The sequence below is a fragment of the Hippocampus guttulatus genome, chromosome 6 (genome assembly GCF_054856545.1).
Source record: "Hippocampus guttulatus isolate MCC_2025c chromosome 6, RoL_Hgut_1.0, whole genome shotgun sequence".
NCBI classification, from domain to species: domain Eukaryota; kingdom Metazoa; phylum Chordata; class Actinopteri; order Syngnathiformes; family Syngnathidae; genus Hippocampus; species Hippocampus guttulatus.
In genome coordinates, this window is record NC_141266.1 from 14,063,091 (window position 1) to 14,075,241 (window position 12,151).

Sequence of the window (12,151 nt, forward strand, 5' to 3'; positions counted from 1 at the left end):
TTTGAATACTCAGCGTATATGCTGCCTTGTTCAACAAAGAGCCACAAAAGTGGATTTTCATATTACACAAGCATAAACGAAACCTGTTGCTTCGACGCAGTTGAAGTGTTCTCATCTATTTGAGTGAAAGTTTAAAATAAAGTGAACATTCACTGCTTTGTTCCAACTTCCTTTTTTTTTTTTATTCACCACTGCAAAGCAACAGGAAACACACCCAAAAATTTCACATCACCGTCAGGATTCGCGAGCAACGAGCTTTCCTCTCAAGCATTAACGAGCCCGTTCAATGAGCCGCCTTGTCGGCTTCGGATTGTGCTTGTGTCAAAAAGCGGGCACATTTAGTGGGAAGTGCTGTCCAAAGTCAACACGATCGGAATCGGACTTGGGACGTCTGCAATGGATCATCAGCAACCTTTGATTGAGCTTGCCTTCATCATTCTGATCCTGGCTGCTCATTCAAAAGGTGGGTCGAGCCGCCGTTTGTTTTGGATGGTGTCACACGGGCCCTCGCTGAGTGAATTTGTTATTCTCATCATTATTATGATTATGATGATTATTTTTATCTCCAGGTGAAACATGGGGTGTGAAAGTCAACCGAAGCATCACCGCAGTGAAAGGCCAAAGTGTGACCGTTCCATGTACGTTCAGCTACCCACCCAAGTACCACACAGAAAACCTTGGGCTGTTCTGGAAACTGTTCCAGAGAAGCGCATTCAAGACCTACGATCCGGATACCAACGCGTTCATTTATCACCCCAATAGCACATTGGTGGTGAAGAGGTATCAAGGAAAGACCTCGTTGGTACCAAGGAGAAACGACAGGAGCTGCACCCTCAAGATTAAAAACCTAATGGACAGCAGACTGGTTATTTACTTTCGGATCGTTGCCAAGAAAAGCTTTAGTTTTTATAACCAAAGCGTCACGATAACTACGTCAGGTGAGGATCTTGTCAAAATATCATCACATTCGTTTCAACTCGCAGTTGTGTTATTGAGTATGTTTCACAACACATTTCTTGTAGGGCTAGATGCTATGCCAGGCACATTCAATCCAGGTAACAGCCCAGTCTTTGATGTTGACTATTGACACTGCAATCAAATCGTGTTATTATTTTAGGTGTCCCCCTTTTCTTTTCTTTTTTTTGCAGGAATTATTTTCCCAACTTCAGCCATTCCAAAAGATCCACAATGTATGTTTACTCATCCATTTGGAATTTCAAGTGAGCATTGCCTCGTTGTTGACCATGCTGTCTCTTTTCTTGACAGCGCTAAGCAACAGAAATATGTTAACAACAATCTGCATTGCCGTCTTTGTACCGCTTGCGGCCGTTGTTATCCTTCTCGCTGCTGGATTTCTCCTTTGGAAAAGGCACGCAAGGTGAGCTTCAATCAGTCGAGCTAGATCAGGAAAATATTCGGAGAGCTTTGCTTTGTCCGCATTTTGTTGTTTGAGCCTCATCCCAAAATGTAACACATTCGTTTTTCCCGCCCCTCAAAATTTTGCACACCCCAGAATGAAGTAAAAAGTGTTTTTTTTCCAAATGTCTTGAAAAAAACTATCTGTCTATCTATCTATTTGCCTCTCTGTCTGTCTTTCCATCGGCCGCAGCAAAAAAATAAGAAAGCCATTTTGTTTTTCACAGATCACAATCATTTGGAAGGGAGGGCTCTGGATATTATGCCAACTTCAGCAGAAAATCACCAAACCAAGCCACCAGGTATGTATCATGGATGTTTAAACATTTGCAAGGGTTCCACCTAACTGATGTGGAAAAAAGATCAACAACTAGTTTCGGTCCAAGTCAAGGAGAAATATGCTACATGTCATCATCTACCAAATGTCAAAAATATTAAGCAGTCAGGAAGTGTTGGCTGGAGGCAGGAGAACATTCATTGCTTTTGCTTTGCGAGAAAAGCCGCTTCGCATTTATTGCCCCGTTAACTATCAAACATCAGAATCGACATCGGCCGTACTCCACAGACCTAACTATTTGCAAACAAGCCATTAAAAACTCCCCTAATGCTCCCACTTTACGAAAAGGATGAGGACCAAACCACAACTCTCTTCTCCTCCGAGAGGCAAAAACGTGATGTGAATTCATGACCTTTTAACTGAAACATGTCTGTGATTCACTGTAGAGTTTTGTCTCTTTCGATGGTTTTCTCTCCCATTTTCTAGAAAAGAAACGAACAACAAACACGACGATAAAAAGCTTCCAGAGAGCAAGGTTATAGAGGAACCTGTTTATATTAATTTACAGGTAAGATTCACGGCCACGACATTCATATTCATCCTGACTGAAGCTAACTTCGCTTACCGTCTTTACAGCAAGCTGCAGGTCAGCCGGACGGACGAGGGGGGGATCACAGTATATATGAAAATGTGGATCACGCCAAATAGCGCACTCTGCTAGCTTGCCCGCCACTGAAAGTGCACGGCTCGCCAAATACAGCGAATGAATAAAGGTGCTCATCACACATTTGTGAGCAAACAAATCCATGTGTTGCATGTTCTGATCTTCCAGTCCAGGGTGGCCAAAATCAGCTGAGATTGGCTCATACTCACCCAAGACCATCATCAGGACAGCCGTTAAAGAAAATAGATTCTACTGGGATCGAAATAGGAGGTCCAAACTTTGAAAAAGGGTTTCCCATTCCCAGTTGCTAATAGTGTAGCGGTACGCTCACCTGACTTGTGTGCGGTCGCCATGGGTTTGATTCCCACTCAGTGACGGTGTGACTGCTTGTGCATCTTTATATGTGCCCTGCGACTGACTGACGACCAGTTCAGGGTGTCTTGCATTTTGCCCGTAGTCAGCTGGGACAGACTCCAGCACCCTCCCATGACCTGTTCAGGATAAGTGGTGTTGAAAATGGATGGATGGATGGGTCTCCTATTCCATTAAATGTTTAAAAAAAAAAAAAGCAAAATGAATTAATTTTCCCAATAGATGTGGAAGAAAATTGAATCAAATGGCCATCTTTTGAATTTATTGAACTAGCCGAATCGAATTCGAAAACAGTACATCACGTATTACAGATTCCGATCAACAAGCAGGCAAATTACAAAGGTAAAAACATTCAGCATTCAAGCTTTTATTTATTTTGTTACTAGATGCAAATGACATACTGAGATAAGTGTAAACTATTTTTCAGCACACAATAGCATGAGGCCCGCATATATATATGACTATAGGGAATGTGTGACGATAACAGGTCGGGGAGTTGTCCTCTTTGTCTTGCACAATATGTCAATGGATTTGTCAACTCACTTCCTGTGTTGTGAGCACTGATGAAACTTCTGCTCTGTTCATTTCTTGAGATTGAAACTGTTCACTACTTTATGTTTAAGTACAATCTGAAAAATATATGCAGTAATCGGTAACCGGTGAATATTTATGTCTCTCTTATCCACCATTGTCCTTTCACAAAAACTATGGCACCGCCCCCCACCCCCGCCCTTCTAACCCATCGAAATAAAGCGACACCCACACAGAAGAAATCCTGTGATGATACTGGCTGTGCATGAGATGATGCCGACCCGTATGATTAAATGTTTGGAATCCTAAAATAACCTTTGACACATTTACTTCACCAGATTTTCAGCTCGAATACAGTACTCCTTTGCATGATTGTGCAAGGTGTCACATGACACGAGAACTTGAAAATTGTGTGTGTGTGTATATATATATATATATATATATATATATATATATATATATATATACTGTATATATATATATATATATATATATATATATATATACAGTACAGAAGAAGGAATACTGTATATACTGTATATATATATATATATATATAGAGAGAGAGAGAGAGAGAGTCAATCTCTGGAACACCCGCCCACTCAAAAAATTAAAATGAAACACAATCACTGCATCCAACAATGCAAAATGAAAAGTAGTGTACAAATCAACGGTGGCTAGAAAAGCAACAGACCCCCATGATGCATCGCATCAATTTCTGGGGTATTGTTTCATTTTTCACTTTTAGTAAATATATGTTACAGAAATCAGGGCAGAGTAATTGGGAAGTAGGGAAAGAGTGATTGATTTTGAATTAGTGTTGAAATAGTTTTGGGTGATTACATTATTGTTAGTTTTTGTTTTGTTTTGACTTTTGTTTTTTCAATTTAATTTTAACTAGGTTTTGGAATGGGTTTGTTGGTTTTTATTCATTTTTTTAAAATAGTTCATTTTACTATAGTTTTTATTGGTTTTAGTATTCATTTTTGGGTTTTTGTAAACATATGGCATATTTGTGCAACAAGAACAAAAAAAAAGGTCACTCACTACATATTGTGTAATAAAGTAAAGTCCTAAATGACTGTTTGACCTTCTTCCTTCTGCACACAATACAGTAATACCGTGCTTGTTAACTAATGTCCTTGGTCCAAACACAGCCCAAGTGAATATTTTGTTACTTGCCTATTTCCAGCATGTGGTTATTTTGTCGAGGTGACATTCATTTTCAGGCTCGACAAGGAGTGGTGTTCTCCAAGTGTGGAGTGTATAGCCAAGTCTCCAGAAGTATAACAACGTAAAAACCCACTTGATTTTTTTTTTTGCTCATGCCTATTTGCAAAAAGAAAATAAAAATTGCTCAATATATCTAAAAAAGCCATCCTGTGTATTTAAAAGAGTCAAAACCCATCCCCGAAACCCCTGCCAAAAGATCTGAATCAGTGTGATGTTATGTTGACAAAAGAATATCAGGGGTGTTTCTAAAAATGAGGAACTGTCATGTTTCTGTTTGTGACCAACAGGTGGCGGTGTAGGGCTCCTCCTGAAGCTGCACACCTGTTGGTCATTAAGTGATTATTACTATAAAGAGACTCCCGACACGACCACTCAGTGTTGGGTCATTGTTTGTTTGGTCCTGTCATGTTTCGGCCATGTTTGTTTCTAGCTCATGTTTTGTTCATGTTTCGTTCTTGTTCTCAGCTTCTCGCTCATGCTACGGTCAGTTAGTTTTTAGCTTCGGCCACGGTTTTTGTTTGTTACTTTGGATTTTTGCTTTCTTCATGTCTGAGTTCTGGATTTAGTTTTTCTCTTTGTTTAAAATACAATTTGTCAAGTACACCCTGGTCCTTTTTTGGGGTTCACCACCACGTCATGTGACAGGAACTGTTTTAAATGACGGAAAAATGAATAATATGTCTCATTTAATTGAGGCTGTACTATCTTTTTAACATTTGGACGGTTTGTGGACTTACTACACAAAAAAACAAAGTTACCCACACTGAAAATATTCAACAGTACTAAGATACAAATAAAAAATACAACAACACAAACACTGCGCATGCGTTCAATCCTTCAGGTCAATTTTGTACATTGGCGTAAACTGGATCACAGTCTATAGTCCACTCAGCCTGTGAGGAAAAATTAGGTTACTTCCCTCCGAGCAGACATGGAATGAAATAACTCACAGGAAGTGTGAACAAACCTCACTCGTGTTGCCATAGGTATGATCATGGTGCATGCTGCTGTGATCCTGACCAGCCTTAGTGTTTTTCCTTGAAGGAAGGCAAGAAAAGAGACAGAAAATGACACGTTTTCCTTTTGGAAATGCAGGTGGAAAATTTTCCGTCACACGAACACATTTGAACCTTGCTGCTTTGACAGTTTTAAAGGACTCGGCAGTCTTCGGTGGATGCTCTGAGGCAGGCACGCCTCTCGATCGACCCCTGGTGGCAAAACAACAGTATGTCATTTCATTGAGTTTCCTGGTGTAAAAAACAAACAAACAAAAACGGTCTGTTTGTGCAACAGTTATGATTGCATTGTCAAAGACAGCAAGCCATTTTCAGCACTTGAAATTAATTTAAAAAAGTTTTATTTAAAAAAAATACTTGTATGTATTTGCAGCCTATGTTGAGAGCAAGTTTAAAAATACGTCACAGACATCACGTCATCACAGTAAATACTGCTTAAGCCTTAAGGCATTGAATGAACTGCAAATTCGTGCGTATATTTGATATTTTATTGCTCAAGCACATGGGTGTTATATGTATGGCCTCGCGTGCTAGAACCAGACCACTAAGGGGTCCAATCTGGGATAGCTGACTGACTGCAACTTTTCAATTACTGTACTATACAAGGAACCGAACCGCCATTGTTAGTCGTGTCCACTGGAGGGCGCACGCATGACCACATATATTCGGTCTGAAATTGGCCGTTCCTCGTGATTTGATGAAGAAGATACTTGAGGAATTTAAAACCTGTAGAAATATTGTAAGATATTGAATATTACAAAATGTCCATCAGCTGCTTGTATTCAAAGGTTTTCAAGATTTCAAAATGTATGGGGGGGATTAATGTCGATCTTAAATGATTTTGAGATCATCAGTTGTTTTATAAAACGGTATACACCGGATACAGAACCTGATCTGCCAAAATGTTTAAATGAAAACACAGATTCGTAATTTTGTTAGTAAATTTCAGATCGCTGTAATAATTTGCAATTAGACTCGCAATGAGATAATAATCAATCAAACTTGTGACTATTTGCCCCCCCCCACCAAAAAAGGGGAACATTTTTGAATTGTTATTGAAGTCGCACATGATGACATGCTGCATGATAATAAGTCGAAATCCTCAATTTTTGTTCCGACTTTTTGAGCGTTCAATTGTGGAGGTTCCTCTGTAGTTTTGCAGTCTCTTACCATTTTTTTATCATCACTACTAAGAGAATCACCAGCATGACAACACCTCCAGCTGCAATAATAACATAAAGATACAGCGTCTTGCCTGTATTAAAACAAAACAGGGTGGAAAAAAATCTGAATTCATGTCATCCAAAATGGTCATTCAATCAAGTGAAATGCTTTCTTCCATACTGTGAACCGGTAAAGTGATGGCGGCGCTGGTGCTGCCCATGGCGTTGTTAGCCACGCAGTAGACCAACTCAGAAGAAGGAAGAAAAGTTCGCAGAGTGCCGATGGTAATGGAATCATGTCTCTCTACGTCAGGCCTCGGAAGGAGTGTGTCAGGCAGTGAGAAATGGACATTGCTGGGGGGTCTGGACTCTGCAATGCACACACACTTTATCATGTCCCCCTCGGAGGAGCAGGATGAGACGCTCTTAATCACAGGGGCATCTATTGAAATAAGGCAAGAAAGTCACATTTTAACCCTTTACATACTGTTCATTTGCATGCACGTATTGTATGTTGTGTGTCAATTTTAGCCCGGGGCTAAGAATATCCTCATAATAATGGTTTCTATGAAATTATGAGCTATAGTACAACTTTTTAAAAATTATCCTGCCCGATATTGCTAAACGTCAGTGAAATTTGACCCGAACAGTATGTCAGGGTTAAATCAAATCACCACAAAAGTGACTTGATTGTTTACTTACATGTCACGTTAAGCTGTGCGGGTGATGATGTTGCTCTTCCCAAGGCGTTGGTAACTGTGCAGTAGAGGGCCCCCGTGTGTCTGGAGACGTTTGCCAGGACGAAGACGTTGCCCTTATGCAGCTCAGCGCCGTCTGCGTTATGCCATTCGTAGCTGCTGGCGGGAGGGTTGGCGTCGCAGCTGCACTTCAGGCGCACGGCCTCGCCCTCCTTCACGTTTGCGTTGAAGTCGACATTTACGTTCACGGGGCCGTCTGTTGAGAAACACACGAAAGGCTGCAGCGGGGTGTGTAGAATTTTGTACACACATTTAGAAATGAAAACAGATGGATGGGCCCGGTCATTCACAGTTAAGGGAAAAGCCAACAATAACAAAAGTGTGTTATTATTTAGCATTAAGTTCACACTGACACCTGTGCACCAAGCGCATGTGTTAATTTCTGAACCCATCTTATGTTCTAAAGCAGGGGTGTCAAACTCATTTTTGTCGCGGGCCACATTGTAGTTCTGGTTTCCCTTGGAGGGCCGTTATGAATTTTGGGAAACCATATCAGTGTTTAATCCCCTCCTCATATTACATACATAGCGCACAACAAATTGATGAATAACTAGTTTTAAAATCAGAAGTCAAGAATAATGACTGTTATTGTGGATTGCATATGACAATTTAAAATTTTGGTTCTGACTTTAGCAAACATCATGGAACTTGACATGCTTGATTTGCTTTTGCAGGCCACATAAAATGATGTGGCGGGCCAGATCTGGCCCCCGGGCCTTGACTTTGACACCTGTATTCGAAAGCAACCAGCAGCTCATGCTTGAACTCTTTCCATCAGGAGTTCCTTACGCACTGGGCACTATGTCCCTAGTTAGAGGGCGCACCGGCACCCCATTTTTGGTGCACTTTAAATAACCAAACGACATATTTGGACGACACCAAACGGTGTATTCCGACTGCGTCCATAGTTGCAGAAGTTGCACATGAATGGTAATCAGTCAGCCTTGTATGTCTTTTAGTTCCTGAAAACAAAACGATGCTGGTATCGGCCAAACCTAAAATATAAGATGTCAACCCAATTCAGATATCTGGTCGCAGTACTCGCCCCTCCTTATTTAATAGTCAGCATCTCCGGTGATGATGTATTTCACTAAAAACATGTTGTCACATTATTAGATAAATATTGATTCCGAACTGCTCCAGATAATGTATGTGGCACAGTTGTGTGCTGTTACAGTATTTGTGTGTGTGGGGGGGGGGGGGGGGGGGGTATCATAATGATGATTTCTATAATTGTGACATGATAATGTTGGTATTAAAGATGGTGGATTCAGTCCCCATTGGAGGCCACCTTCTACTTACAATTCACATTTATGATCTTGGATGCTTCCTGTTGCTGCCCCCCTTTGAATGTGACGTGGCACTGCAAATGTGTGTTGTTCTCAGCATGGGCAGGATGGAAGGTCAGTGTGGACGTAGCTTCCCATTGGCCGTTTTCCAGGGGTCGCGTCTGATAATGTTGATGTCCAGAGTGACTCCAGAGGATGACGGGAGGAGAGGCGGGGCAGGAGTGAGTGACAGAACAGGAAGCAATCACTATTGATTGTGCCGTTTCTTCCGTCACAGTTAAATTGACAGGACTTAATGTACCTGAGAATACAGAAAAATGTTTTGTTGTAACAATGAGTTGGAGAACTGCAATTAAATGGCAAAATGAAATGTGTCAGTGGTTCAAATAGCATTTGTGTAAAGTGGTAGTGCACATATTTGTTTAGCTATGTGTGATGTCACGTTAATTTGTGTGAGTGTATTATTTCGGTTAGCAGTTGGTTTGTGTTGAATAATTTAATTTCTGAATATAGCAGATTCATGATTGTGTACATGCTACATGCATAGTGTTAGCGCATTATGATCCTCTCCGTTTTAAATGTTTTGCTGCCGTCAAGTAGCATCAATTTTTTTTTAAAAGCTTTGGTGAGGACATGATGGAATAACCATACGTTATGATACAAAAACACATCGCTGGCTGTAAACCGCTTTGAATTGCGCTATGCCCACAAAGTCAGACATTAGCCCATTCAACCACCCCCATATTAGGACCGCCTCTCTCATGTTCAGAAAAAGAGCAGGAGGGGGGCCAGGATGCTGGACGACTTTGGTGCGCTGGAGGCGAGTGTCTCCTCTTTTGCAAAAGAAAATCTCTGACTCTGGTTGTGTTCTTTATCTCCTGTCTCGATTTGTTGCATGTCTACTTAGTAATATTTGTAATTGTTCTTTATAACCTTAACATGGCATCAGTTTTTATTTGCGGACTTTCACAATGGCGGCAGAAACCTTTTCCTAACTTCCACAAATAGCAAGTGGTCACTGTAGTTAACAGACAAGCTAAGAGTGAGTCTAACTTCTTCTTTCTTCTTCTTCTTCTTCTTCTTTATATTTTCAGGCAGTTTGGATTCCCCTCGGCCCCACGCCGGCTCTCACAGGTCTGTCTCGGAACTACGACAGACATCTCATTTGGGGGAGGAGACCTACAATTGCCCAAGGAGATAGTGTTCATTTGGGAGATGTGATGTGTCTCAAGTACAGCACACATTACAAGAACACGCTTGCCAATATTTCTCTTGTTATGTTTGGAAACTTTCGCATTTTAAAATAATATGTTAGGATGTTAAAGATCGGTATGTGTGTAATGGCTGAAGATGCATTTTCATGAGATTTGCTGACATCTTGCAGAATGCCTGTTCAACCTAGTTTTAGTGCAGAACATTTCAGGGACAATGTATCTTGATAGGAACTTTTCATCTGAACAATCCGTGTATCATTTGTTCATTTGTTTTTCTGAATAAAATAGAAACAAAAAGAACATATATTGAGTAAACAAGTATTATTATTATTATTTCATATTTTTTGTTTGCTTGTGTGTTTTGGGTTTTTTTTTTGTTTTGTTTTGTTTTGTTTTGCTTTGCGTTCTGAAAAACGTATGAATGAATGACTCCAAATTTCAGGCTACCACTTGGACGTTGGAGGTCCCACTGCACTTTGTATTACAACTTGTAAAAGCTGAATGGTCACAAGAGCTATAACTACGTACACAGTATTGTTCATTATTAGATCCTCACACTTAGCTCGTATAAGTCTGCTAGAAATGAAAGATTTATACAGTACTTACGTATCATTTGTATGGAGACAGTCCTCTCTAGGTAAGAGAATTTTTCAAAGCCTTTCATTTCAACCCTGAAATGAAAAGGTCCTTGGTCGCTTTGTTGAAGCGGGTCAATCTTTAGCGAGCAGTTCTTCTGTCTTACATCTCCCACCAGCTCGGTTCGACCTTGATACAGCTGCTTTATCTTTGAGTCATCTGGGTGATAGATGAGGTGATTTGCTGCCTCCAACCAAATCCCAGTAAATTTATTGATGGCCATCTGTGGATCGGGATAGTTAAATGAGCAGGGAATCACCACACAAGATCCGGGGAGTCCTTTCACTGAAGATGGCAACTCAATGGTCCAAGACGATGCCTTAACACAGAAGACTGCAAAAGAATGCAACATACCAATGTGATTATTCTCTGTGGAGGGGAAATATTTAAATGAAGAGATGATGCCATACCTTCAGAGAAAAAGAAGAGAAATAGTAGAGAACTATTTACAGTATTCATTTTGTCCTCTTGCGACGTGACCTGTAAAGAAAGTCCAGGAGGGTTTCCAGGGTGTGGCACATGTACGACCTCCCTCCAGTGTGATAGGGTGACGGCATTTTGCTTGCAATGCATCCAACCACGTGTGAAGACAAAGACAACACTTCAGATAGCTGAATCATTCGCTTTCATTTTCGTGAAGTAGTTATTGTGTCCATTTTTTTTAAATCATTGTTGCGTAACAGTAGTGACTGACAGCCGAAATCCATATTTTCCTCATGCTTTATGTCATAAACTAACTCAAAGAAAGATACAGCGCATTCTCTCCATTTTGTGTTACTTCCTTCTTATTGCCAGTGTATCTTTTTAAATGCCTGAGTAAACACTGATGGTATTGTTTCCATCTTTGCAAACGGAACATCTTTATTTTAGTCACCACGACTTCCCCTTTTGTATTTTTATGCTTGTCTTTGGACAATGTTAATCATTTCATGAAAACCACTGTCGTCAAAAAGCCCACCGAAGTTCTCAATATAAGTCTCTTTATATTTCAATATTTTCCTTTTTTTTGGACTGTTTGATAATGTTGTGTGATTTACACACACACACACACACACACACACACACACACACACACAGTCTGGATTTGAAACCATCTGTACTTGGGGCTGACTTCATTTCTGTTGGCAGTTGATTCCATTTTCATGCAGCATAACAACTGAATGCATCTTCACCATGTTTACTTTGAACTCTGGGCTCCACTAATTGACCAGATTTTCAGATCTCAAAAATGTACTCGCTCTTCGACTGCCCATTGTGCATTTATTTACTCATAATGATTAATAATAATAACTTATTCTCGTATGATATTAAATTATCTTGAATGTTTTCTTTCTTTGAACTCATTAGAAATCTAGGTGACTAAAAACATAGCATATTTCATTGTGTGAAAATGTTTGCCATAATATTCCAATGTTTTGATGTAAACTTGTATCGTATCTAAATAATAAAACATATTGTCTTCACACGTTTATCTATCAGAAATGTACAATCCAATGCATGAAATTATACATCATACAGATCTATGGAAAACAAGGTAAAGACAATGTACCGGTAAACATTGTCATATACATTTCAAACGATG

General features: G+C 40.1%; 2 protein-coding genes across 4 annotated transcripts; one reads left to right on the plus strand and one right to left on the minus strand.

Annotated features, from left to right (window-relative positions):
- Positions 1-193: 193 nt before the first annotated feature.
- LOC147203622 (sialoadhesin-like) lies at positions 194-2,496 on the plus strand. Of its 2 annotated transcripts, XM_086114270.1 has the most exons (9): positions 194-463; positions 570-638; positions 763-938; positions 1,023-1,055; positions 1,149-1,190; positions 1,267-1,378; positions 1,644-1,718; positions 2,180-2,261; positions 2,330-2,496. In XM_086114270.1, exons 2-9 carry the CDS (start codon positions 577-579, stop codon positions 2,399-2,401), a joined length of 654 nt encoding a protein of 217 aa, XP_085970396.1. In that variant the 5' UTR covers positions 194-463; positions 570-576; the 3' UTR covers positions 2,402-2,496. The 2 variants fall into 2 exon arrangements, with proteins under 2 accessions (XP_085970396.1, XP_085970395.1); XM_086114269.1 differs by having other exon boundaries at positions 197-463; positions 570-938.
- Positions 2,497-3,818: 1,322 nt separating this feature from the next.
- On the minus strand, positions 3,819-11,088 carry LOC147203623 (sialic acid-binding Ig-like lectin 14). 2 transcript variants are annotated; one of them, XM_086114245.1, is made up of 9 exons: positions 10,980-11,088; positions 10,540-10,902; positions 8,733-9,020; positions 7,375-7,626; positions 6,854-7,114; positions 6,680-6,764; positions 5,624-5,701; positions 5,461-5,530; positions 3,819-5,386 (listed from the first exon to the last, which is right to left on the minus strand). In XM_086114245.1, the coding sequence occupies exons 1-9, from the start codon at positions 11,026-11,028 to the stop codon at positions 5,336-5,338; spliced, it is 1,497 nt and encodes a 498-aa protein (XP_085970371.1). In that variant the 5' UTR covers positions 11,029-11,088; the 3' UTR covers positions 3,819-5,335. The 2 variants fall into 2 exon arrangements, with proteins under 2 accessions (XP_085970371.1, XP_085970372.1); XM_086114246.1 differs by lacking the exon at positions 8,733-9,020.
- Between the last annotated feature and the right edge of the window lie 1,063 nt (positions 11,089-12,151).

What these genes read in the sequence shown, in the direction of transcription:
- LOC147203622 (XM_086114269.1), top strand. Translation starts at nt 397, where the DNA reads ATGGATCATCAGCAACCTTTGATTGAGCTTGCCTTCATCATTCTGATC. An exon ending in CGTCACGATAACTACGTCAG is followed by an intron (nt 939 to 1,022) that starts GTGAGGATCTTG and finishes CATTTCTTGTAG; the next exon opens with GGCTAGATGCTATGCCAGGC. An exon ending in TCACCAAACCAAGCCACCAG is followed by an intron (nt 1,719 to 2,179) that starts GTATGTATCATG and finishes CCCATTTTCTAG; the next exon opens with AAAAGAAACGAACAACAAAC.
- LOC147203623 (XM_086114245.1), bottom strand. Translation starts at nt 11,028, where the DNA reads ATGAATACTGTAAATAGTTCTCTACTATTTCTCTTCTTTTTCTCTGAA. An exon ending in TCTCTTCTTTTTCTCTGAAG is followed by an intron (nt 10,903 to 10,979) that starts GTATGGCATCAT and finishes ATTCTTTTGCAG; the next exon opens with TCTTCTGTGTTAAGGCATCG. An exon ending in GTAGTGATGATAAAAAAATG is followed by an intron (nt 5,702 to 6,679) that starts GTAAGAGACTGC and finishes TTTTGCCACCAG; the next exon opens with GGGTCGATCGAGAGGCGTGC.